Source organism: Perognathus longimembris, chromosome 20 (assembly GCF_023159225.1).
Source record: "Perognathus longimembris pacificus isolate PPM17 chromosome 20, ASM2315922v1, whole genome shotgun sequence".
In the NCBI taxonomy this organism is placed as follows: Eukaryota; Metazoa; Chordata; class Mammalia; order Rodentia; family Heteromyidae; genus Perognathus; species Perognathus longimembris.
In genome coordinates, this window is record NC_063180.1 from 37,544,625 (window position 1) to 37,570,519 (window position 25,895).

A 25,895-nucleotide genomic window follows, 5' to 3' on the forward strand; every position below is an offset into this window, starting at 1 on the left:
GGGGAGAGTAAGATATAAAGTAAGGAAAACTTGGTTTGAATTAGCCTTGCTACCAGCAGAAGCTTGAGGAAGTTATTAATGATGAGGCATGAAAAGTCTTCATTTGTAAAATGAGGCAAGTTAAGTATGTGGATTTCCCAGAGGATTGTGGGGTTTCCTCACCCAGAAGATGGCCCAGAGGATTGTGGGGTTTCCTCACCCAGGAGACAGCCCCAGAGGATTGTGGGGTTTCCTCACAAAGGAGATGGCCCACAGGATTGTGGGAGTTTCCTCACCCAGGAGACAGTTCAGTTACTTCTCTTCTCACTGCTGACAGGCAGGAACTGCCTTACTCAAATGGTCTTTAGGTTCCCGCTAACTCCATAATCTGCCTCTTATCAAGAAAAACACATCTACATCCCACACATTCATTTTCTAGGAAGCCAGGAGTCTTTTCTGGGATTTATGGGAACACACCAAGTTCTGAATGGGAATCAGAAGCTCACTAGTGACTGGTCTTACCCAACAGATGATATATCCACTGGATCTGTGTTTTTTCCAATCCAACACTTGATGCAGGAACTGGACCTTGCCTCCTTGCAATATGGGGGTTAAAATAACCCCGAGGAAGTCTGGGTTTGCTAACAGGTTGTACCACACCCAATCATACAGAGTTTGGAAAAAAACCTCTCATGCTTTGAGAATCACACAGCTGCTGGTGTTGAGCATTCCATCCAAGAGTAACATTCCAGGCAGTGCCTTTCCTCCTGTATGCAGGAATTTTCCAGTACAGTAGCCCTCCTGCTCTAATTCTAGCTGAATGGGGTCGGCAGGCAGGGGCTTCCTTTCTTAGCTTCAGTAAGGCTTGTGAACTATGCCAGAATAGCAGATCTTGTAAGAACTGGGGTTTTGAGCAGAACACCCCAGGAGCACACACATCCTGCCAATGGACCAGGAGCCCTTTATTCAGTCTTGATGTTTTCTCTCTTAGTAGAAATGTACTGATAGTGTCAATTCCCAATCCGCTCCCGCGCGCACGCGCGCGTGTGTGTGTATGTGTGTGTGTGTGTGCATATGTTCTGGCAGCACTGGGGCTTAAACTCGGGACCTGTGTACTGTCTCTTAGTTTCTTTACTCAAGGCTAGGGCTCTACCAAAAACTTGAACCACAGGTCCACTTCCGGCTTTTTGCTGGTTTACTAGAGATAAAGGTCTCATGGATCTTTTTACTGCCTGGACTGGCTTTGAACCATGATTCTTAAATCTTAGCTTCCTGAATAGCTGGGATTACAGGCATGAGCCAGTGGCACTGAGCTCAAGTTTCTTAAGTCACGATCTCCAAATCATCTCCCTGCCTACATGTGCATATATACACACACAGAGAACATGCTTTAATAGGAAAATCTGGTATTCCATTCCATTTTAACCCCAAACATGGCAAGTCTGGTGAAAAGAATTGAGCAAGGAGAGCAAATTTAAAAACCAAATACACTTCCTTGCAAATGTCTACTCAATTCAATTACCAGTAAGTTGTTGAATGTTCTTTACTGAACCACTGTAATTCAATGTACAGTACAGCATGTCCTGCCTGGGAAGGATTTCAAATCTGAAATACTACAGGGAAATATCTAATAACTTGGAATGAGTCTCAAGGTCTACAAAAATGTTAAGTCTGGTAATACATGAGGATCCCACTGAACTACTGTGAGCCCTGTTTCCTTGTCCCAGGACCCTGGGACATGGGGTACCATCGCTGACACACAGCCTGGCCTCTTGGATGTGGACCACAGAGGGCTTCTTCCTTACAGACTGTGGTCAGCTAGGAGAAGGCTGCTGGCCAGAGAGTTATGGCAGCTGAGTTGACCTGTGATTTCTGCCTCTCCTGCCAATGTCGGGGCCAGGTTTGCTGTTGTTTGTATTGGTTTGCAAGTTGCTGGAGAGTGGCCATCTGTCCTGCGTGTCTGATTCCAGATTCCATATGGTTAAGGCAGGGTTTGGGAGAAGTTATCCACAGAGCTAGGCATAGGACTGGAATAAAGAGGTGCTAATGGGGTGCAGTTGGGAAGGCAAAGGAAACTGTCAGGAACTCACTGGGGGGAAAATGGGGGATTGAAGAGTTTTAGAGATCAGGCAAAATAAAAGGAAAATCAATGGGAAAAATGGCAACCATCTATACTGACTGAAAGGTCAAAGAGTAACAATAATAAAGAAAAGCGCTTCCACTCTGCCAGGTTCAACAGAGGGGCTGTACTCTGGTTTCTTGACTGAAGTTCACACCATCAAGTTCTTGGGTTCTTCTGCTAAGTTACAGGCTCTGTCTTCAAATCATACACACGCCATCTCAAACAAGCATTTGCTTTCCTGACCCTACACAGCTCCAAGCTTCAAGTCCCATCTGTACACAAGGCAACCTTGACTTAAGGTTAAATCTCTTTTCCTTTATCTAGAGCTCAACCTCTCTATGCTTCACTTTCTGGCCAGAGCCCATATAACTGTGGTTCTTATGCAAAACACCTAACTGAAGACCATGCCTTCAATAACGGAAATATTGTCAAATGTGTTCAGTATATGTATAACATAGCTGGCCAACATACATATATAATGCATACATATATAAGTGTGTATGTATATGCATGTGTATGTATGAGTATAATCTATCATCAGATACCTTGTTTTGGGTTGTTTTTTTTTTTTTGGCAGCACTCGGGTTTGAGCTCAGGGCATTGAAGTTGCTCAGCTTACTCATATTCTGGTGCTTTTTAACATGGCCAATCTTTCCTTCTTGGACCCTATCTGTGTGTTTGATTGGTTGATGGATTTGAGAGATGAGCCCTAATACCCATGACGCACAAGATATCTTCAGCATTAGGACTGACTTTCAAATGTCTCCAGGAATACATAAAACGCATGCAGCAAGTCTTCCTTCCTTTTTTTTAAAAAAAAAGTACTAGTACTGTGACTATACTCATGCTCTTGCTTAGCTTTATCACTCAAGATAGGCACTCTACATTTGAGACACGCCTCCAGCCCTACTTTTTGCTGGTTCATTGGAGATGGAGTCTAGTAAACATTTTTGTTCAGGCTGGCTTTGAGCTGTAAGATCAGTCTCTTGAGGAGCAAGGATACAAGCATGAGCCACTGGGAAGATGTCCTTTCTTTGTTGTTTTTTTTTGTGTTTTTTTGGCCAGTCCTGGGGACTGGACTCAGGGCCTGAGCACTGTCCCTGGCTTCTTCTTGCTCAAGGCTAGCACTCTGCCACTTGAGCCACAGCGCCACTTCTGGCCACTTTCTGTATATGTGGTGCTGGGGACTCGAACCCAGGGCCTCATGTATACGAGGCAAGCACTCTTGCCACTAGGCCATATCCCCAGCCCCAGATGTCCTTTCTTGTTCTACCTGCAATATCCTCTCTCTCATTCAAGCACAGTAAAAGTCTCACAATGCAAAAGGGGTTGGTGCAAAAGCCAAACACTATGTGAAATTCCTCATTCAGAAATCTAAAACACAGCCATTCCAAAAGCCCAGGCTCATCAGAAAGAGACAAGCATGCCTTCGCATGATGTACGTGTCTCTGACGGTGGCTCCATGGCTCAGTAGCACATGGTTATTTTGAATAAGCAGAAATCCACTCAGTAGCCATAACAGAACACAGTAGAACGGCCTTGCAGTATTACCTGGCTGTTGCTGCACCCCTAAGAACAGCACTGTCATCCTAGCCACCAAACACCCTCCTTACCGTGACTGGCATGGATGTGTGTTGCACCTCCGGACCTGGGGCTCAGGGCGGCTTGCCTGGGGACAGTCACTGTCGTTCACCAGAGTGGTAGTTTTGTTCACAATCCGTGTGCATGACACGATGGTCCTGCGTTCCCCTGAAAATCAAACCATAGGAGCTGCAAGGCTGTGGCATCTATGTTTATGGAGCAGCACTCTGGCCTGACTCCTGACTAAGTCTCTCGGTTGTCAGAAAGGAAGAAATGTAATGACAGGGCAGCACTGGGGCAGGAGGAAGACTCTAGAACAAGACTATGTGGGTTCAAATCTTGGTTCCGTCACTAATCATATCGTAGTGATGGTAGGATCAAGAGTTGGCCACCATGATTCCACAGCTCAGTTTCCTCCAGTGGGCTTGTTTGCTTCCCTCCCTGTGCCTCAAGATAATTGAATGCTTTCAAAATCAATCAGTACCTTCAAGGTGCCCAGAGCGGAGCCAGACAGGCAAGTAACATTTGGCGTTACTATACCACTGTCACTGTTAGGACTGAAATAGGGCTGGGATCCTCTACCCCTCCAGCAGCCTGCTGCCCACCCCCCCCCCCCCGCCAGGGCGCGGCTTACCTCCTCCGCACTGCACACTGCACCCCTCCCAGCCGCTGTGTGTCCAGATGAACAGCGCGTCCTGCGTCCTGGCCGGCTCGCTTTGATTTTCAGCTGTGGCGTTGACGGGGATGGTATACTCGTAATGGATTCCATAATTCTGGTCATGAAATAACAGCACCTGAATCAGCAGCAAAACAGAAAGGCCATGGTGAAATGGAGCCCCAAGCCAATGGGGTTGTGGAAGGAATAAAGGAAGCTATGTGGTGGGCTGCTTGTCTTGGGGTGGCCAACTCTTTCCTGGGGCTCAAAACAGGTTTCACATGGGGGGTATTCCTTGATCTGTGCCTGGGATTCCTCAGGTGCTCAGCTGAGGTGTGGGGTAAAGACACTCCATCACAGAGGGGGGTCTACAGATTCTTACTCCAGAGAGGGGGTCTGTCCCACGCTGTGGGGGAGCACAGCTCGGAGACCCGGTGTGAATTCTTGTAAATGTGCAGAATGGAGAGTTCTGGATTGTGTCTGGAAATGCCTATGGCAGCTCGGGCAGGCAGCTCAACAGCTTAATCTTTCTAGGCATGAACGGTACAAGACAGGTCCCCTGCTGGGCAGCCGGAAGTGGCCTGGTTGTTCAAGCGTCTTCCGAATGAGCTTGTGACCAGCAAGTGCTCCCGTGGACGGCAGCTAGCAAGCTCACTTCTAGGAAGAGAGGAAAGGGGGAAGGGGCCAGCTGGAGCTAAAGGTAGGAAGCTCACAGCTCACCTGCCTACGCCTACACTCGCAGCACCAGGCAGAGAGGATCCAGCCCTCCATAGCCTCTTGAGGCTGTGTGGGGTAGTACTGGAGGCACTAAGTCTCAACTGTTTCAATGTCCCCTCGGCCAACAAACAGACTTGTAGTAGTAACACATTTGGAAAAATGCCTCCAGTTAAGAACTAAAATGAGTCTTTAAGGAGGTCTTTACTATCTTACTATGGGAATAAATAGGGAATCCATATGAAACCAATTTCATGTCATTTCCTTGGCACATAGTATTTGTGTAATTGTTTTCAAATGCAGGTCCCCAGGACGTAGAGGGGGAGGGCTCCTGATTGTGCAAGCAATGCGCACACCCCAATTTGGGGACAATTAGCTTCTAGTGCAAGAGGGAGAGGAGCACTCCTCATTTCAAGGTGTTAGAAAGTGCCAGTCAGACCAGGAGCTGGTAGCTTACACCTGTAATCCCACTCAAGGAAGCTGAGCTCTGAGGCTCACAGTTCAAAGCCAGTCCAGGCAGAATAGTCTGTGGGACTCTCAATCTCCAGTTATCTACCAAAAAGAAAGAAAGAAAGAATAAAGTGGAGCTGTGGTTAAAGTGGTAGAGCACTAGCATTGAGCAAAAGAGCTCAAGGACAGGTGTTAAGTTCAAGCCCCAGGACCAACATACACACAGAAAAGGACGCCACTAGCCACTACCAAAAAAGGGACAACTGCACCTTAAGAGGAAAGCAATTAATATTAAGTAGGAGCTGGAAGTTTAGCCCAGCAGGAGCTGCTTTCTCTGAATGTTGTTTATCAGGTCGGAGGCATGCTAGGTTGCGTTCCTACTTCCATGGGCTGACAGCCGTATGGTTTATTAAAGCTTTTGGTAAAGAAGAAAAGTATACTTACCTGGGTGCTTGCTGGAGAAAGCAAAGCCCTCCATTAGCAGGTAATGTTCCCTTCCGTATGGATTTTAAATTATTTGCCTCCTCGCTCCTCTGATTATCCACTTCTAACTCAGAACATGAGTATCTGCTCTAATAGCTTCTGAAAACGATCTTACCCCAGCGGAATGGCTTTGGTTCAAGTCTTTGGGTTCCAGCAATCCGCTTGCAGGAATATATTTGCATTGATGTAGTGGGCTAAGTGTGGCCTCGGTGGATTTCCATATGTCTTTATGGCACACATGGAAACTGGCCAGCAGGAACCAGATTGGGGCTAGTGCTCTATCAGGGCCACCCCACACTGAGTGCTGGTGCTCCTAGAGATTGCTGCCCAAATGCTGAGAACTGGGGCTGGAGTGTTTCACCCTGAGTAGCTCTAAACTGCCTGCCAGGGATCACAAATTAGTGGGGATAAAGAATTTCCAAATCGAGATTAGCAGACACTGAGGACCAAGTGTGCCCTGGTGACAGGTGCAAACTCGGCCGTAAACCCTGTGCTTCATATAATTAATTATTATGCACTAGCAGAAGCTAGCCATGAAAGTCCCAGATACTGAGAAGGTCACGGTGACTTGATTTCCCTGGAAGTCTTTACTGTGTGTGTGTGTGTGTGTGAGAGAGAGAGAGAGAGAGAGAGAGAGAGAGAGAGAGAGGGAGAGAGAGAGACTTTGCTTTTGTGTTGGTGGCACTGGGATTTGAACTCAGGACTTAGCACTTGCTAGGTAAATGCTCTACCACTTAAGCCACGCTCTCAGTCCCCACATAGTCCAGGTTTAAGTGGTCTATATGGAGGCCCCCAGAAGCAACAAATAACAGTGACACCCTGCGAGGCCCATGTGCATGGCAAAAAGACCCATAGAAGTGACTTCTCTTTTCAGATTCCCAGATGTTTGCTGTAAGCTGAGCCCTGGAGATCTGGGTGATGCTAGACTGGAAACAGACTCAACAGTGTGTGTGTGCGTGCACACACACGCTCCCCAGTACTAGGCCTTGAACTCAGGGCCTGGGCTCTATCTCTTAGCTTTCTTTGCTGAAGGCTAGTTTCTTACCACTTCAGCCACATCTCCATCTTTGGCTTTTTGGTGGTTAACTGGAGATAAGAATCTCATGGACTTTCCTACCTGGGATGGCTCCGCACTATGATCCTCACATCTCAGCCTCCCGAGTAGCTAGGATTATAGGTGTTAGCCGCTGGTCCACAGCTAACAGTTCACTTCTAAAAGATAGCTTTAGATTGTAACGCAGATCTCTGCATCCAGCTATTTTACCCATAAAAGCAGACATGGAGTGCGGCAATCTCCTTAACAATGCCTGGTTTGTAGCTTCAAATGCTACCATGTGCCTGAGACTTGCTTTCCTGGCAGCAGCTCCCCCTGGCAACAGGTAGGAGCTCTGCCAGTGAAGAGATGGGGAAGCTTCAAGAAAGGAGTTCCAAAACAGGCAACAGAGGAATAAGACAAGAAAAGATCAAGAGAGGGGAGACTGAACCTCAGGTAGTTTGTACCCCACCCCCACTCCCCAAACCAGAGGTGTCTCTTCCCGCCCAGGTCCCAGGGAGATCTAACAGGAGGAACCAGGGAGATCTAACAGGAGGAACCTCTTGAGCCATCTTCCGCAGGCAAGCAAGCGCTCAAGCCCAGTAAGTTACCATCAAATGCAGTGGGATTTTGGTTGGTCCCTTGGCAGAAATCTTCTCCCACAGGCCTCTTCTCACGTAGCGGACGGTGGTGCCTGCGATCTGGAACTCTCCAGGGAGCTCTATCTTCCAGTCGCTGTTGATGGATTTCTTACTGGAGTCTTTGAGGGCTAGAAAGGAAATCGAACCCTGAAGAATCAGGGGGATGAGGATCCAGCCTATCTTCAAAAGAGGTATGACTAGCCAAGCACTGGTGGCTGAAGCCTGCAATCCTAGCAACTCAGGAGGCTGAGATCAGAGACTCTTATCTCCAATTAACTACCAGAAAAACAGGAAAGTGGGGCTCTAGTTCAAAGTGGTAGAGTGCTAGCCTTGAGCAAAAAGAGCACCGGGACAGTTCTCAGGCCCTGTGTTCAAGCCCCATGACTGACAAAAAAAGGAGGAGGGGGTGAGTCTGAGGTCTCTGAGGCAGTGAGGGAGAGCTTTCTGTGCAATTATAGAAGCCAGCTCACAGACAGCAAAGTGTTCTCCACCCACATGAGGGAGCACTGTGGAGATGTGGCTGAGTCTCCCCACCCGTCCCACCCCCCTAAAAAAAAGGACAACACTAGAGTCCTTTCCAGGCCTGAGCCCAAGGCTTCCTTTCTCTTTACAGATGGCCCTCAAGGTTAGATGCCTTCCAAGGCTTGCAAGTTCCCCCGCTCAAATGCACAAACCACGGGGCTCAACCCTCAGGCATTCCTGTCTGTTTTCTTTTAGGCCCTCTGGGTTGGTAAGCAATTGAAAATCAATTAGTAAATTAAGATAACCCTGAAAAGCTTCAAGTTGGCTACAAGTGCTTTGTTTTCCTAGGCAACTAACCAAGTACACATAACAAAGGGAATTCCTTCAGGGTGTTGATTTCATCTGCCAGTTCTGCTGTTGGGATCTGCAAGAGAGATTTCTTCTGGCTGCTTTCTCTGGGCCAGAGGCTGAGTGTTTTCAATCAAGGCTCCCAAACACAAGAGGGGACTGCTCCTGAGGATTTTGCTCAAAAGACCCTCAAGACGAGTAGATATCTGTTGGGCAGCACAGGGTGAATTCACACAGTCCCTGTCACTGAGGCAGAATACAAGGTCTTTTATCTACTTGGTTAGACATCTATACATCATCCTGGGATTTCCATGGGGAAGACAGCAAGCTCCAGCTTTCTGAGGGCTGGGGAGGGCCATTCCTTCCTCTTCAGAACTGTCTGGAGGCCCCCGTGCCCAAGCGGTACAAAAGTCCCCTCTCCCTCCTCGCTGGATTCAACTGGAAGACCTGACCCACAGTCAAGCCACTTCTAACCCTGGCTGGGAGTCAGCTCTTTTCATTTCCACTTGGAGTCCCTCCAGCTCTGTTCTCAGCTATGGCTAGAGAGCAGAGGCGTTTCCTGTTCCAGGTGGTTTGGAGCAGAGCGCCAGCCAGCGTGGGCTGAAGGTAGGTGGGGTGAAAATTCTTCAGGAACTACTCCCAGCAAATGGAGAGGAGAAATTGTGAGTTACCCTGGGTTGACTTCCAAAGCACCCAGCCCTGAGTGGAAACAAGGCCTGTTGGAACTAACTTTAGAAACAGAACAAGCATGGACCACACGCTCTGGGTCTTGGCCATGTGCCAGGCCCTGGGATACTGGGATTATGAGTTTTGGATAAGATAAAGATGAGGGTTGGCTCCAAGCTTCCATGGAGGTACAAGGTTTCTGGAGAGGTAAGTCGGTAAGTGGTTCAGACGTTTATACCAGTCTACTCGGGATGGATTAGCTTTCCTGATGTATACACAAGGAAGAGTGGGCACGCAGTGAAAAATCTCCAGCCGGTAATCTGTGTCCCTGACTGGCCATCGGTGAGCAGTTTTGAGAGGCCTGGTGTAGACCACGGGGCACATGAGTGAAAAGGAATGTTGCTAAGGCCGCTGAGGCCCTGGGCGATCCAGTCAGCTTCCTGAGAAGTCTGCTTGGTACCGTGGGTTTGGGAGGAGGGGAGGAGAGGGACCGGGTCTCCATAGCCCAGCCAATGACATGGATGTTATCATTCTCATTTGCAAACGTGGCCCCAAGGCTTCAGAGCAGTTGTAACCTGGGCGAGCTAATGGCTCCTGGGAGAGGGCAAGCCGCCAGTCATTTCTTGTGAACCCAAAAGTGAGTTCCAGGGAAAAGATTACTCTTACTCTAAGGACTGAGAAGGATTTGAAAGGAGTGTAATATTCTTCAGCCATACTTTTTTTTCTATTTCTTTTCTCATTCTGGCAGTACTGGGGTTTCAACTCAAAACTTTGCACTTGCTACATGGGCACAATACTGCTAAGCCATGCTTCCAGCCCCTGTTTCCCACTGATGATTTTTAGGATGAAAGTCTTACTTCTGACCCAGGCATATGCCTGAGCACAATCTCCCTACTTTGAGGCCGATTACCTTGGTAGGGATCACAGGTACAGGCCACCATGTCCAGCTTCCCTCTATGGAGAAGCGAGTCTTTATCACTTTTCCCTCTAAGCTGGCCTGGGAATTTGAATCTCCCAATTTCAGCCTCTCATGTAACTTGGGATGCCAGTCATGTTCCACTGCTCCCAGCTCCAGGTCAAGAAGAGTGTTATGTGAGCTTTTCTGCCTGGGCTGGCCTCAAATCTCCATCCTCCCAATTGTAGCCCCTGTAGTAGGTAGGATTACAGGCATGACTCGCCAGTGCCTGGCTCCTTCTGTCATTCTTATACTGCCACAGAAAAGCAGACAAAGAAAAAGGAAGAAAAAAAAAAAAAAACAACTTCCTATTTCCTCCAGGCAGGGATCTGGAAAAAACTTCTGGGTTAGGCAAAAGATTGGTGTTGAAAAGTCTCAGGCACCAGGATCAGAAGTTAAAAGGTTTTATCTGCTGAGTACTTGCTATACAGTGGAGCCAATAAATTGGCCTTGGAGTTGGGCTAGCTCTTGGAATAATCGGATTATGCTTTGGGGACTTAGATCAGGGTATAAGGAGACTTCAGCCTCCCACAGAGGCCCAGGGTCCCTGGGTAAAATAATACATCCCCAATGCTCCAGGTGGGACAGGGAAATTCTGAGAGTGCTACAGGTGATGGGGCTCCTGACACCAATGCCGGTGAAGTTGAGCCAGTTTCCACAGTGGGCAGGAAGCCAGGGGCTGTGCTGTCGGGAGCACTATGGGGCCCTGTTTTACACAGCATTTATAAGCATTGTTCTGTGTGGAGTGGGACAGCTGGGGAGGGCCGTGCCAGGCTCAGCTAAGGCTGTGTCTACACTGGGGAGTTGGGAAAAACGACCAGGTTGACGACATCCACGATGTCAGCGTGAGCAATGGTCAGGTCTAACCTTGGCTGCACACACAGCCACGGCCACCACCCTTGCAAGCATCTGGGAGACGGGCAGGAAGGAAAGCCACAGAGAAAGGCATCAGCTTGGACCCAAGAGAGAGCTGCAGGGACCGGCAGACCATGGGGTCCCCGAGTGAGGCTCCGGCTCCCCATGCCCACTCCTCAGGGGCTATGAGGCGTGGCTTCCGTTTCCAAATTCCCTTCTCTTTCTTTTTCTTCATTCTTTTTTCTTTTCCGCTCCTTTGTTTCCTCTCTGTTGCATGCTAGTACTGGATTGCCCCTCTACAACTGGAGCCACACCTCCACTGCCCACAGCCTCATTCCTGAAGGGTTGAGGTCATTCCTAGCCCACCCCTGAAATCCACCGTGGTGCCAGCTGCATTTGAGCCAAATGGCATACTGAGTACTCAGGCCATTACAGCTACAACACAGGAGTCGAGTCAGAGTTGACCTGGGAGAAGGAAGCCAAACGACATTTCCCAGCCTAATCAACAACAACAAAAATCAACATCCTTATCGTTTTACCCAGAAAACTGTGAGCAGGTTTGTCTTCCACCACACGGATCCTCCGGGCTCCGGCGGGAATGACCGCAGCTTCTATATAACCTGTGAGGACAAATGACACCCAGTCGAGCCACACCTCCATCCTGAGACCCAGCCCCACAATCAGCCTCCCGCCCACTCACACCGACGCCACCCTGCCCCCCGGTGGTGGATGAGAGACTGCAGCCTACCACAATTGAGAGAAATCAAGATCAGTTCATGGAAGTGTGGGTTCTTCTAGGACCAGAACCTCAGAGAGACCTATTTGCATGTGTTATAGTGTAGATCATACCCCCCACCCGTGAACTTAAACATGGTTTTAAACATCAGAAATTAAAATATATATATATATATATATATATTTGGCTAGTTACACTCATCAAGACAGGGTGGTATTGGTATAAGGATAGATATATCTATCAATGGCATATTACTAAGCATCCAGAAATAAATTATTTGTTGTAGTGTAAAGCAAAGCTGCCAAAAATATTAAATGAGGAAAGGATAGTCTTTCCAACGCACAGTGTTCGGATAATTGGATATCTACATACAGAAGAATAATGGTGGACTCTTATCAGACTATGCCAAAACAAACCAACAACCCAAATAGATTACAGATATAAATGTAAGAGCTAAAGGTATAAAACTATCTGAAGAAAATACTAGCATTACTAGTGTTTTTACCCTTGGGCTAGGCAGTGGTTTCTTACATATAACAGCAAAAATCTCAGCCACAAAAGAAAAATAGGTGTCTTCCTTTATATCAGAGATTAAAACTTTGTGCTTCAAAGGGCATCCTGGAGAAAGTGAAAACATCACTCATACTGGGAGAAAATACTTGTGAAGCACTTATCTCTTAGAGAATCAGCAACTAGAATATATAAATAGAGCTTAAAAGTCCAGCTTGAAAGTAAATAAATAGGTATGTGATAGGCATGTATGCAAAGGTCATAAACTCATTTAAAATCCTGCCAGGTACTGGTGGTTTACACCCGTGATCTTAGCTACAGTGGAGGTAGAGATCTGAGGATTGAAGTTTGAGGTCTGAAGACGTCAGTACAGCAGTAGAACAAGAAAGATTTTGATTTTTTTTGTTGATTAGGCTGGGAAATTTAGTTTGGCATCCTTCTCCCTGGGCAGAAATCCAAGAGACTCTTATCTCCAATTAACCAGCAAATTGCTGGAAGTAGAGGGGTGGTTCAAGTAGCAGAGCACTAGCCTTAAATGAAAAACACCAAGCGTGTGAAGCCCCAAGTTCAAGCTCCACTACTGGCACTAGGTAAATAGATAAAAGAAATCGTGTAAGAAAGACTAACGAGGGAAGATAGAAAAAATAAAGACTAATATGGGAGATGAATACGACCAATAGATATTAATGTGTAGAAATATCGCAAGGGAACCCCCTATACTGTACAATTAATTTGCACTCACATAAACCTGAAAAGGGGAAAATGTTTAACATATATGCAGTTTAAGTTGTCATCTAATGGCCTCATGAATACATGAGACTTGGAAATGCTGAAAATTAACTATCTTCTTGTTTCCTTTCCAATAGGTAAATCTCTGTCATAGATTTCATTTGCATTTAATGAAGCTCATGCTTTTTGTTTTTGAGCTGGTACTGGGGCTTGAACTCAGGACCGGGAGCTGTCCTTTAGCTTTTTCACCCACTGCTGGTGCTCTACCACTTGTGCCACAGCTCACTTTAAATTTTTGTGGTAGACTTTGTCTGGGCTGGCTTTAAACTGTGATCCTCAGATCTCAGCCTCCTGAGTATCCAGGATTATAGGCCTGAGCCACAGTACCCAGCTGATCCCATACTTTTAAACCATTTGTTCTTCCTCTAAGGTTCATGACCTTGCTCAGAACCCAGAAGACAGAAGACAGCTGATGTCTTTCTTTAGTGTATACAAGCCAGTGGTGGGAGCTGACATGTCGAACACTGAAGCTTGGGCCTGAGGGCCTAAAGATTCCCTCCATTCCTTCGCAGGAATTTGAAGAATTATTGGATTCCAGGGACAAAAGATTGCAAAGTGTCAAAAAAAAAAAAAAAAAACCACAGAGACAAAACATGTTCAGGGTCAAAATGATTGAAATCTTCTTCAGAGGAATTTGCACTTAAACCACAGAACATGCTCGGGTAGCCCTTTTGGGGGTTCTGTTTGGGGGCTGACTGATTATTTTCTGAAGGAAGAACTTCTTATTCTGTGGCTCACAGAGCTCGGAGTAAGTGCCACCTGTCTGCCACAGGGAAGGGCAGGGATCGAGCTGCTAGGTCCTGAGGAGTGAAGCACCCAACATTCCTGAGCAAGGTACATTTGCAGCCATACCCATCCACCATGGCCATTTTTAAAGCTTCACTTTGGCTCAACGACCATCTGCTTTGTGTCTCTTACACTCTTCCTGGTGTGGATATGCCAAGGGACAGTACAAAACTCACGGCAGAGGGACAATCCCAAGGCGCATCCTTGGGTGACCTTACTCAGCGGTGTGCATGGGCTCTTCCAGCTCTGATAGACTGGTCGGACGAGAGAGAAAGCCCCCAAGCTGCCTCTATCACACGGTCTCGACAGCCCTGGCTCTGGCCCAGAGCTCAGAGCTCAGGCGGAGTTGGTATGAAGGGTGGCTAGGAAGGGGAAGAGCGCCAGCACCAAGTCCCAAAGCACTTTGTGGTCCCACGGGACAGATGGCTCCTGGTGGAGAAGCCAGACACCACAATGCCAACCACGCACAAGATAGAACGAAAACAGAGATAAATGCACATTATGGGCAAGGTAACAAGATGTGGAGAAATTTTCCCTCTGAGTCACGGCCATCAAGCAGGAGGAAACTCAGTTAGACAATTTAGCTTGATGAGGATGCCATGGGTAAAACCAACATCTTTGTCATTGTTCTAAGACAAAAGGCCTCTTCTGCCTCAAGGGCTGGCTCCTCCAGGGAACTCAGTGATTGTTAGCCTGTCTCACATCTACCAGATGGGGAACATTACCAGGCTATGTGCATATTTCCCCCATGGAGAATTGTTTTTATCTCCCTTCCCAAGTAGATTTACTTTTGGATGACTTGGGTTACTATTTTTCTTCATGTTTTCAGCAGTGTCTTTTCCTTCCTTCCTGTCCTCCTTCCATCCTTCGTTCCTTCCTTTTCTTTCTTTCTTTTTTTGTGCTGGAACTGGGGCTTGAACTCAGGGTCTGGGGGGGCTGTCCCTTCACTTTTTCATTCAAGGCTGGAGCTCTGTCACTTGAGCCATACCTCCACTTCTGGCGTTTGCTAGTTAATTGGATCTCTCTCTCTCTCTCTCTCTCTCTCTCTCTCTCTCTCTCTCTCTCTCTCTCTCTCTCTCTCTCTCTCTCTCTCTCTGGTTTTATTTGCCCAGTCTGGCTTTAAATCTCAATTCTCACATCTCAGCCTCCTAGGATTACAGGCATGAGCCACCAGCATCTGGCATTTTGGGAGGGGAAGAAAATCATTGAACTGACAAAAGATGAACTAGAGGTGAAATCCTGATGATTGTGTTCTACAAATCACTCCCCAGGTTGTGTCAAACATATGGGGGAAAAAAAAATCAAAGGACCTTTTTTGTTCATAAGTAAATCATAAGACACTCAGAAAGGATTTGGTATAAGTGTATATGTATATTTCTATTTGTAGAAAGTTGTTTATGAACCTTCAGATGTCTCTTGATTTACAGTGGGATCATAGCCTGACAAATCCAATGGAAGTTGAAAATTTCAAAGGTGAAAAATGTATGTACTGCACCTAATCACCTGATACCGAAGCTTCACGAACAGTACAGCATGCGGTGCGGGTGATTTCCCAGTGCAGTCCCTAGCTGACCGAGAGCCGTGGCTCCCAGCTACATCCCGGCATCCTGGCAGAGGGATGCTCTCAAATCAGAAGCCTGGGAAAATACAAAATTTGAAGTAGAATTTCTATTGAATGCACACAGCTTTTGCACCACCATGGAGCCGAAACACCATGGGTTGGGCCCATGTGTGTGACTACCTTGGTTCACTGCTAAAAGAGGTTCCAAGAGGTTAGGCTGGGCTCCTGTGCACCCTCTGGATATGAGGCCAATGAAGATGGGAGAAGCAAGATCAGTGCCTTTACCACCAGCAGGAAGATCATGAAGCTGCCACCAAGAGTTCCTCTGCCAACAGAAAAGTCCAGTTCTATGGTATTGAAACTTCCTTTCCATTGGAAGAAAGGTAGCAACCACGGCTAACTTCTCTAACATGCCTTCACCTTCCTGCCCAAGTGCCAGGTCTGGCTGAGGATAGAGCCCTATCCTTAGCACAGCAGGACACGTGGCAGGTTTCCGTCCCGTCCTGTGACTCTTTGTATTGTTTAATTGTGGTATTAAGAGTTTGAACTCATTGATTCCTGCTTGCAAGGCCTGCATGCTATTACTTGAGCTTCACCCCTAGTCTTTTTTTATTTAATTTTTTTAGGTAGGGTCTTATACTTTTTACCTGGGGTTGGCCTTGGACCATGATCTTTTTCACAGGATTACAGTTATAAACTATCATGCCCAATTTGTTAAGATGGTGTCTCAATGATTTTTTTTTTTTTTTTTTTGCCTTGGTTGGCTTTAAGTGGCAATCCTCCTGATCTCTGCCTTTGAGTAGCTGGGATTACAGACACAAACCACTGCTACCCAACTGCTTTTTAAAACCTTTAATTTGCTTTTCTTTCTTTTTCTCTTTCTTTTGACAACTTCTCCAGAACACCAGGCATATATATTCAATAAATAGCCTTTTTGTTTTATCCATGGCTTCGCCCAGGACTCATTCCTACTGATTCTCTTGAAAACACATCCAGGCATGTAAGCGAGGTGAGAAGCCCACACCAAGCATGTCACCACAGGGACGACACAGAACGGCCGGATGTCTTACATGAGAAACACTTGGGGACTGCCTTTGCCATCACACACGTGGACACCTTCATACAAAGATCGTTCTTGACTGAGAAAAAGAAACATATCATAATTGGTTTATATGCATGTACCATCATTCATAACCACAGCGGAAAGAGGCCTTCCTAACCTGGTACTTTCTCATGGAATAGTCACAGCCCAAGCCTGGAGAGGGAGCACAAGACCCAGCTCGAGGCAGGGGCTCTGGCGCTGATTCTGAATAGACCTGGGACACATGGATCTATCCACACTCCAAAGAGATGGACCACACCACCTCTCTTGAGAACCTGTTTGAGAAAGTTCCCATCAAGAACCAAGTGTGGAAGGATTAAAAGCCAGTGGAGCACCATGATTGGTTTTCAATGGGGAGGGAGATCCAGAAACCTCTTAGATGTTTTTGAGTCAAGAAACAGGATAGAATAAAAATACTAACATTACAATGACAATATGATGAAGGAAAAGAATACTGCAAGTTGTCAACCTCCTGGCCATTTCTGACCAGTCACACAGCTTGACCCGTTAGAAGCCCATGCATCCATCAGACAAGTGGATTGCTTCTACAGATGAGTAGCTGAGGATCACATCCTCAGTGTTGCTAAGAAACAGGTGAGAGGACAGTGAACACCTCCCCTGGCGCTGCACTGGGATTGCACTCCACCCAGGTTGGGAGATCCCGGCATTCTTGCTGGGTTGAGGCAGCGGTGGCTGTCCTGGGTAAAGCTGCCATAATTCCCAGTTGAAGGTTTTGGTCAGAGGACCCAAAAGAGTTGAGGCTGGGGCTGGACTTCACTGGGCAAAAGTCCTGCATTTGATTCTAGTTTATCTCTCTGGCATGGCATTTCCCTCTGGTATTCACCCTGCATAAGGATAAGACATTCCTCTTGTCCTCACTCTGCGGAGCTGGGCACACATGAAAGCTGACTTCCTATCTACGCTGATAGGGTTGGGGAATGCACTGGGCTGGGCTGGAGTCACTGAGACGTCAAAGGACCTGCAGACTTCAAAGGATTTCCACACTGAGTCTCACATGAATATGTCTCTCCTTCAGCCTAGCATGTCTTTTCTCCATCCCTGTCATCAATTAATTTGTACTCGTTGTACAGGTCTGCAGGGCCAGAGACTACTCAGTTCCCTTGCCTCCACTTCTGGCCCAGGGGCTCAGGCTGCCCTAGCAGGGGGAGGGTACAGGGGGAGGGTACAGGGGGAGGGTGTCCCACCTTCACTATGAGTGAAGTCATCACTGTTAACTTTGATTTCGGTATGTATTCATGCTGCGTAAACTGTGGACAGATGGATGACCCTTTGCCAGTATCTTTGTGCATTTCAGACCATCAGACCCTGATTTCAGTCTTGGGTCTAATTAAGCTGTATTGCAACAGGCAGCCAGTGACTTTGTTCATGTGCAAATGAGGACTGCACACAAATTTCTCAATAAACTGAATCCATGATGGTATGTTTATGCTCAGACTCCAATACTGAGGAAGCCTAAGTACTTAGGGAGGGAAGGAATGGCATCGAATACAGCAAAGCAAATGGCAGAAATAGCAGCCCGAGTGTTGAGTGCTGCCTAAAGGAACTTCTAGAGATGACCAGATTATTCTCTGGAATGAACTGATATGCCAGCCATTAGTCCTCTTGGTGGTGGGTCACTTGAAATGTGACTGTTATTATTAACTTAGTTAAATTTTAGTCCACTACAGTTTTAATTTGGTGAACAGCAAGCACACATAGGCCCCAAGGGCCCTAAAGACCCCAAAATCAACTTCCCCAGCATCCCTTTCTCAAGTTTTCCTAGGGAACCAGGCAGCAAATTCTGGTGGGGTCTTGCAGTCCCAGAGGCCCTCAGGCCTGGCACTCACCTGTCCCCCGAGAGTGGCTGAAGTCACCCTTCACCACACGACACGTCTTGCCGTCCCCACTGCAGACCCCACACCGGTCTTCTTTAGCCGCAGATCCAATGATGCCATCGCAGCCGATTTTCTAGAGAGCCAGAGGACCAAGTTATTCTGTGCTTAAGACTCAGTAGAGGTGTGTGTTCTTGTTTTCTTTTTAATGCCAATATTGGCTTGAACTTAGGGCCTGGGCATTGTCTCTCAGCTTCAAGGCTGATGCATGATCACTTGAGCTGCAGCTCCATTTCCAGCTTACATAAGAGTCTGTTATAGACTTTGCTGCCCGGGCTGGCTCTGAATTGTGATCCTCTGATCTCAGCCTCCTGAGTAGCTAGGATTACAAACATGAGCCACTAGAGCCTAGTTTCAGTGGAATTTTAAAGATGATTCTATATGATGCCTCATAGGCTCAGTGCCCAGGGCCCCAAATACCTTTAGAGGCTCAAGAAAATATTTTAATTCTTTTAAAATTCACAAGAGGAAAAAGTGCATAGACTCCAGCTGAGTTTATATTTGTCTTTATACCTATACAGTATATGCTATGGAGGCGAGGGGCCTGGGAAGGCCCCAGTGACCACACAGATTTGTGCTAAGGTCTGAAGCTCTGTCACTCATGCCAGCACTGCTGGAAGCACAGGCTTTGAGTACAAGGCTGGCTCTCATGTGTCAAATGGTATGGTTCCATTCTCCCGCGATTAGTGACTCCTCGAGGTGTCATGGCTCACCAGGACCTTGGTTAGAACCATCAACAGCCTCGCCTACAAGAGAAATCACACTGACATTTTTGGAGAGGTAGAGACTCCATTCAGTCAGGGCTGGATAGCTCCCATTTCTCAGTTAGGGAGAAGATATACTCCACAAAAGGCACCCCTCCTCTCTTAAAACTTACATTATTGTTGAAAATGGAGGAAGGAAAAACTCTACCCTTGGGTCTGAGAAACAGCCCAAATTTTAGAAAAAGCAGCAGACAATTCAAAACTCTTAATTTTTCTTTAGCGAAAGAAAAGCATATACATGTACACATGAGAGTTCTGTATTTGGCAAAGTAACCTGTTTATGTTATATGAACATTGGTGTTTATTAGTAAATTGTCAACAGTACTTTTTTTTGGGGGGGTGAAAGCAATAAGAATAAAAACTGGGCTGGGAATGTGGCTTAGTGGTAGAGTGTGTGCCTAGCATGCATGAAGCCCTGGGTTCGATTCCTCAGTACCACATAAACAGAAAAGGCTGGGAGTGGCACTGTGGCTCAAATGGTAGAGTGCTAGCCTTGAGCAAAAGAAGCTCAGGGACAGTGCCCAGGCCCTGAATTCAAGTTCCAGGACTGGCAAAAATAAAGAATAAGAACTGTTAATAAAAATATCTAATATTAATAATACCTACTGAAGTCCTTCCTACTTTGAACTCTAAAGGAAACCAGGATCCAGGATGACCCAGGTGGGAGCAGTGTTGCTTTTTCCCAAGATTCCCAGACAGAAAGAAGCCAAATGCTTCCTGCCTCCCTCTCAGCCTCTCTCTCAACCAAAGAAAAAACACACACGGAAACAGAGGGCTGGAGTATGTCTCAAATGGTAAGGTGCCTCCCTAAGTAATCAAACCTACATACTATCAAAAAGAACAGGTTATTTCTGCCTCCATTTTCTTGGTCCCTGGCCTATTAATTCATCCCAATCTGGGTTAGCTCTTTCATGAACTGCAACTTTCCTGTGCAGGAGTTCTGAGAAGTGAACCAAACTTGTCAAATTGTAACGACTGTGTATTTTCATGGTATGAAACCCTTTTCCATCTGCCACAACATTTACCTCCTTCCATGTGTTCATCTTGAAAGGGGAGCATTGCAAACTCCAGTCTGGCTGGGTTATTCCTCTTTTACATCCACAATTTTTAGGCTGAGGTCTTTGAATTTGCTTTGAGTTCCAGCCACAGTGGTGGTGGTGGTGTTTTTAACAGAAATTTGGGAGAATTCGGTGGGGCTTGTTTCCAGCACACTGCAAACTCTCAGTGTGTTCCACCCAACACTGAGGATACACTCAGCACTGCTGCATCCAGGAAGCCTCTCTTGGATACATTTTGATGGAGTTCATTCCCTTCTTCTTCCCTTCCCGTCTCCTTTCTGGCTGCAGGGACTACTTGCTTCTTCAACTCAGTAGCTATCTCCTGACTGCAGTGTCACCCCATCTCTTGGGCAAGCCTTGTTTGAATTTTTTTTGTCTTTTCTTTTTTGGTACTGGGGAGCAAACCCAGGACGTTGCACTTGCTAGGCAAGCACTTTGCCACTGAGCTACACCCCAGCCTCCTTGTTTGAATTTTAACTGGATGCAGATTGCAGGCTGGCTGGTCAGTCGTCATGCTGGGATTTGCTCCTGGGCCTGAAGTACTCATCTTCCGCTTCCTTGACTTCATCTTCCATTTGCTAAGCTACACACCATTTCTCCAGAATGAATGCATGGAAAGTATTAATTTCAGCTTTCTTCCAGGCCTCAAAATTATCTTATTTTACCCACATGTTTGGTAGTTTGGCTATGTGTAGAACTCCATAATCATCTCGGTTTTTCTTCCAGGGTCAATTTTTCTGTTTATTTTTCTTGATCTTTCCTGGTCATGCTGTTGAGTTTCTTCAAATAGCTGGTGATCTCTTCGATTTCAGCATGAAGACATGAGAAGCTGATGGAGACAATCTATAGTTGGGGCTGGGCAATGTTGTGTGGTAAATTTCCTTTGGAGACTAGTATACGGAAATCTGGAGTCTACCCATAGCCGAGAAAGATTAGTGCCTTCTTTGAACACTAAAGACCACAGGTCCTGGGCATAAAGGTCAGCTGTATTTGTGTAGCCCTTAAGTCATCTCCTTGCTTTGAACCAACTCTTCACTTCCAATCTTCATTCCCAAAAGGAAGGTTCTCAGGCTGTGCTTTCTTCTCAGTTGTTCCAGCCTGGTCTCAGTAGCTTTGTTTCTCAATGACACTTCCATTCGCTTTGTCTTCCTGAAGGAATGGTGCTATATTTTTGTCTGGGGGGGCCCTCTTGATCCCCCCACTGTTGTGATTTGTGCTAGACTTCCTTTACCACTGTGGTTGAGGCAAGTCCAGGGATAGAGGCCTGGCACCCACTGCCCTGTACTTTGAGGTTATGTTGTGAGGCCATGAAGTAGCAAAGACCATAGCAAAAAGTTGGCTTTTTGTTGTTGTTTTTTGGCATGGGGCTTGAACTCTAGGCTTGGATGCTGTCCCTGAGTTCTTCATCTTAAGGCAAGCACTCTACCACTTTGAGCCACAGTGCCACTTCCAGTTTTCTGGTATTCAATTGGAGATAAGAGTCTTAAGGCCTTTCCTGCCCAGGCAGGCTTTGAATTGGCAATCCTCAGATCTCAGGCTCCTGAGTAGCTAGGATTACAGACGCGAGCCACCAGGGCCCAGTAGGAAGGTGTTTTTGAAATATACTCCTGAGCATCAGTGCCCCATACGTCTTCCTCCATGCTGTTACCTCTTCTTCACAGAGGACGTGCTGAGGCTAGAGCTCATAATCCTCTTAAAGTCTACCTGTAATTCTACTTTCCATATATACTTTTATCCAAAATGGGAAGCTAATAAATTCCTGACTATGAAAATGGTCCATTGAAACAGGCCCCAGATTCTAGAACTGCCAAAGCCTTAAGAGTAGGTGATCTATCCATTCATTCTCTCATATATATATACATATATGTATACATATGTATAGTATTCTGTTATAAAAATATATAAATTTCTATATATTTATATGTTAAAATATATTGATATATAATGTATTATATTAATTTATATTATATATTTTATATATTATTTTATATTATATTTTATAATATACCTATATATAATCAAGTATTATATACTTATATAATAGATATAAATATGCATTATATAAATGTTATATACTATAAATAAATGTATTATATAAATAAACATGTAAGTTTACATACAAGTTATATATATATTCAAGTTTATATATGCTATATATTTATATATATATAAATAAAATGTTTTTCCATATATAACCAAAGGCTCTCCTCTGAAGCAACTCATAAAGGAAGCTAGATTAACCAGACTCAGCATCCCAACTGAAGAAGTTTGCAGGCTCTAAATGGATGTTTTGTTTGGTGCTCATCGAACTCATGATATGTTCACAAATTAATTGGTTCCTAAGAGAATGATCTTGATTGGAGAGATTGGCCATATGTGTGTGTAAGCTAATCAAGCACTGGAGAAAATGCAAACAGCCAGATCTGATGTGTACTTGGATCTGTCCATTGTCTAGTGGCAAAGCCATGTGTCCATTTGACTCTCCCGTTGCATGTCAGCAGCTCCAGTGAATAAGTTGTATATTAAAGACTTCTTTGCTTCTGGAGGCCAACAGTAGGTATAATTAATGACAGGCTGTCTGATTTATAGTGACTTGCTGAAAAATATACAATGTTTGTGTTTCTTCCCCCCAATTCTCTCCCATTTTTATGAGTGCTGTTAAGTTTAATTTCAGCATGTTAAGTAATTTGTGACTCACTGAAATGAAACTTAACTCGGTCCTCATAAAAATGGAATAAGATGGTATTTCCATGTTTCACATTATGGTCTGAATCAGCCTGCTATTTGGAGCTGGGTGGAATCTACTCAGAATGCCATCTTGGAGCCTCTCTCCCTACCAACTAGTTACTGTGTTTCTTAAAATTTCCCAGAATGCCTCTGCTACCCCAAAATAGCAAAATTTATAGCCGAAGGGAATGGAGGGGAATGTTATTAGTAAGCAGATGGTGGTGACATTTCTGTAACATCTGTCTTCAGCGAAAAGTGAGTGACTTCTACCTTTTTTTCCACTGAAGTTAGATAATTATGTCAGAGAAGATTCAGATGCTCTGAGATCTTTTTGAATCAGGATGACTATTATTTTTACTCCACTAACTTCCTTGCTGTATTTCACTTTGAAGTACCACAGGAATCCAGAATATTCCATTTTGGGCAATTGCTGAAATGAGGCATAAATATTATATTTGTATTTGATTTACACTCATATTTAATTATGTTCAAGTTTTGAAGTTAAATTTGACAGATGGTCTTGAAGGTCCTCTAGAAAGCAATTCCCACCCTCTCCCCATAACCAGGGTTTTAATCTTATGAAGTGTTTGTAACAAGGACTAAAGCCTCCTACTGAGAGGCTGACACTTTTGCAAGGACACATGGGCTGCCATTCATCCAGGGCACATGATGGCCAAGAGCCGTCCGTGTACCGTCACCACTGGCAGATGATGACAAGCCGGAGGAGCAGTGACCGCCATGGGGTTGGGAAAGGGGCCACGACTTCATCTTGGTGCCCTCTAACCCCACTTTGCCTAATGCTAGGCTCAGTGAAGGTGACATCAAAGGTCACGATGATGACAGTGGTGGGCTCTGTGGAGTTGGAGAGATTCTGGGAATGGGGAGTGCTGTGCCCCCAGTGTCTCAGCCATAGACCGAACTTGTGTCTACATCAATCAGAGTTGTCCATCAAATCCTGAATGCCAGGGGGATGTTATTTAAAAGTGGGATGGGGAGGACAGAGCCCTCACTGGTGTAATTAGTGCCTTCATAAGAAGAGGCCTGAGACTAACAAGACACCACTACAAGTAAGCTGTCTAACAAGCTTTAAGAGCCCTCCCTAGAACGCAACCATGCGGCCATCTTGATCCTGGAATTCCCAGCCTCCACAACACTGTCAAGTAAACATCTAGTCTATAGTTAATTAGCTGTATAAACCAAGCAAGGCAACATTCAATTGCAGGACAGGTTCAGGCTATCCGGGACTGGATGCCTATAGACACCAGGCTTCTCAGCGGACTGGTTCCTCCGGATAAAGGAGCAGAACTTCTACTACCAGGTTATAGGGTAGACTCCCTCCTTAACGGAAAAGGCTGAGATTCAAACCAAAGCACAGGCCACCAGGAGCTGAAGTCTTGTCCAGCAGGGAACATAGATCCTCTTAGCTAGAGAATTTTAGGATTTATTGAAATGCCGCTCAGATGGCAAGAGCACTGTAGAAGATGCCAGCTTGAGGCTGGGGTGGCTCCAAAGTACATGGTCTCTGACCCGGGGAAGTTTCTTGCAAATGAATGACATCATTGGCGGGCAAGGCACACTGGCACGCAGGATGGCCCACAAAAGCAAAGCATGCAATTTGGAAAGCACACAAATCCTGCACTTTTCCAGAGAACCGTCAGCAATGCTTCACTTCAGAAATAACGATAAGGGCTTTGTTCTCACGGTCCAAGGGGCCGCGCCTGGTACATTCTTTGCTGTAAGGAAGCAGTCTTGAGGGCTCTGTTTGTGCTTCCCCCTCCCTGAGAGACTGCCTTGCTGAGATTCTTGGGCACTGGGAGTTTATCACCTTTATTAATCCATATTTGATAACAAAGCCAGGCAGCGCCAAGGAGCCTGGGTCTTGTCAAGCTTTCTCGTTGTTGTGGTTTTTTTTTTTGGGGGGGGGCGGGAAATCTTAGGTTGAGGTTGGCTTGGACTCTACAGGTTAAAAACCCACTTGTGCTGAAAATGGTTTGCCTAGATACTGGCTTTGTATATGTATAGCCAGTGGTTTGTACATCCACAATGAAAGCTAACTGTCGCTATCCACAACTGCACAGAAAGGTTTCCATTTTCTTGTGTTGGTCCTGGGGCTTGAACTCAGGACCTGGGTGCTTCCCCTGAGCTTTTCTGCTCGAGGCCGGTACTCTCTAACTTGAAACACAGTCCCACTTCTGGCTTCTTGCTGGTTAATTGGAGTTCACAGGCATTTTCAGGCAGGCTGGCTTCAAACTTCGATCCTCACATCTCAGCCTCCCGAGTAGTTAGGATTATTAGGTGTGAGCCACTGGTGCTTGGCACCAAGATGTTTTTAAGATTTCCTTGAAACTAAGCACTAGAGATAGCAACAACATTGGAAGATGCAGGCGCTGAAGCACAGAGAACCATGTGGCACTCTGACAACGCGACAGCCATGACAATAATGGGTGCAGGTATCTGCCATTGAGGAAAGGAGGCTCCCTGGGTGCTGTGGTCACCCCCACATATGTGATAATGGTAGGAGATGGAGCCTTTGAGATGTGGTTTCATCCTCAGAGCTGAGACCTCACGATTGGGATTAACGTCTGCATACGGAGGATTTCCTTACTCTCCACGGCACGCGTGAGGACGGAGCGAGAAAGCCATCTTAGCAAGGCACTGATCTCGAAGCACCCCGCCTCTAGAATTGGGATAAATGTTTCCATCACTTATAAGATGTGCAGTCTAAGTCTTCATGACAGGAGCCTATGTGCACTCAGACACCAGAACTCTCCTTCGCTCTGGTTGAGCTGGGTCACCAGAAGCTGGCATCTGTGGGTAGAGGTAGTGGCACTCGAGCTTTGTCCTTCCTGACCCCCTCTTTCCAATGGCACCACACCAGGAGACCCTCATCCTGCTAGACAAACTCAGAGCACGGGGTCGTCTAGGCCCAGCTATGCTCGGAGTACTGCCGGGGGCTCTGAGGCCCTGGGATCTAGCAGAGCTAATGCGAGGCAGACAGTGCATCTCTCTCCCTTCTCCGTCTCTCC

At 46.1% G+C, this 25,895-nt stretch overlaps 1 protein-coding gene across 1 annotated transcript in view; it reads right to left on the reverse strand.

The window, feature by feature from the left end:
* Adamts17 (ADAM metallopeptidase with thrombospondin type 1 motif 17) overlaps positions 1–25,895 on the reverse strand; it is a 141,165-nt gene that overhangs the window by 16,566 nt on the left and 98,704 nt on the right. Inside the window, exons 15-20 of the mRNA XM_048369046.1 lie at positions 18,276–18,396; positions 16,397–16,465; positions 11,484–11,564; positions 7,629–7,786; positions 4,317–4,476; positions 3,715–3,850 (exon numbers count right to left, since the gene is read on the reverse strand). Coding sequence (XP_048225003.1) covers positions 3,715–3,850; positions 4,317–4,476; positions 7,629–7,786; positions 11,484–11,564; positions 16,397–16,465; positions 18,276–18,396 — 725 coding nt within the window. The remainder of the gene's footprint in view (positions 1–3,714; positions 3,851–4,316; positions 4,477–7,628; positions 7,787–11,483; positions 11,565–16,396; positions 16,466–18,275; positions 18,397–25,895) is intronic.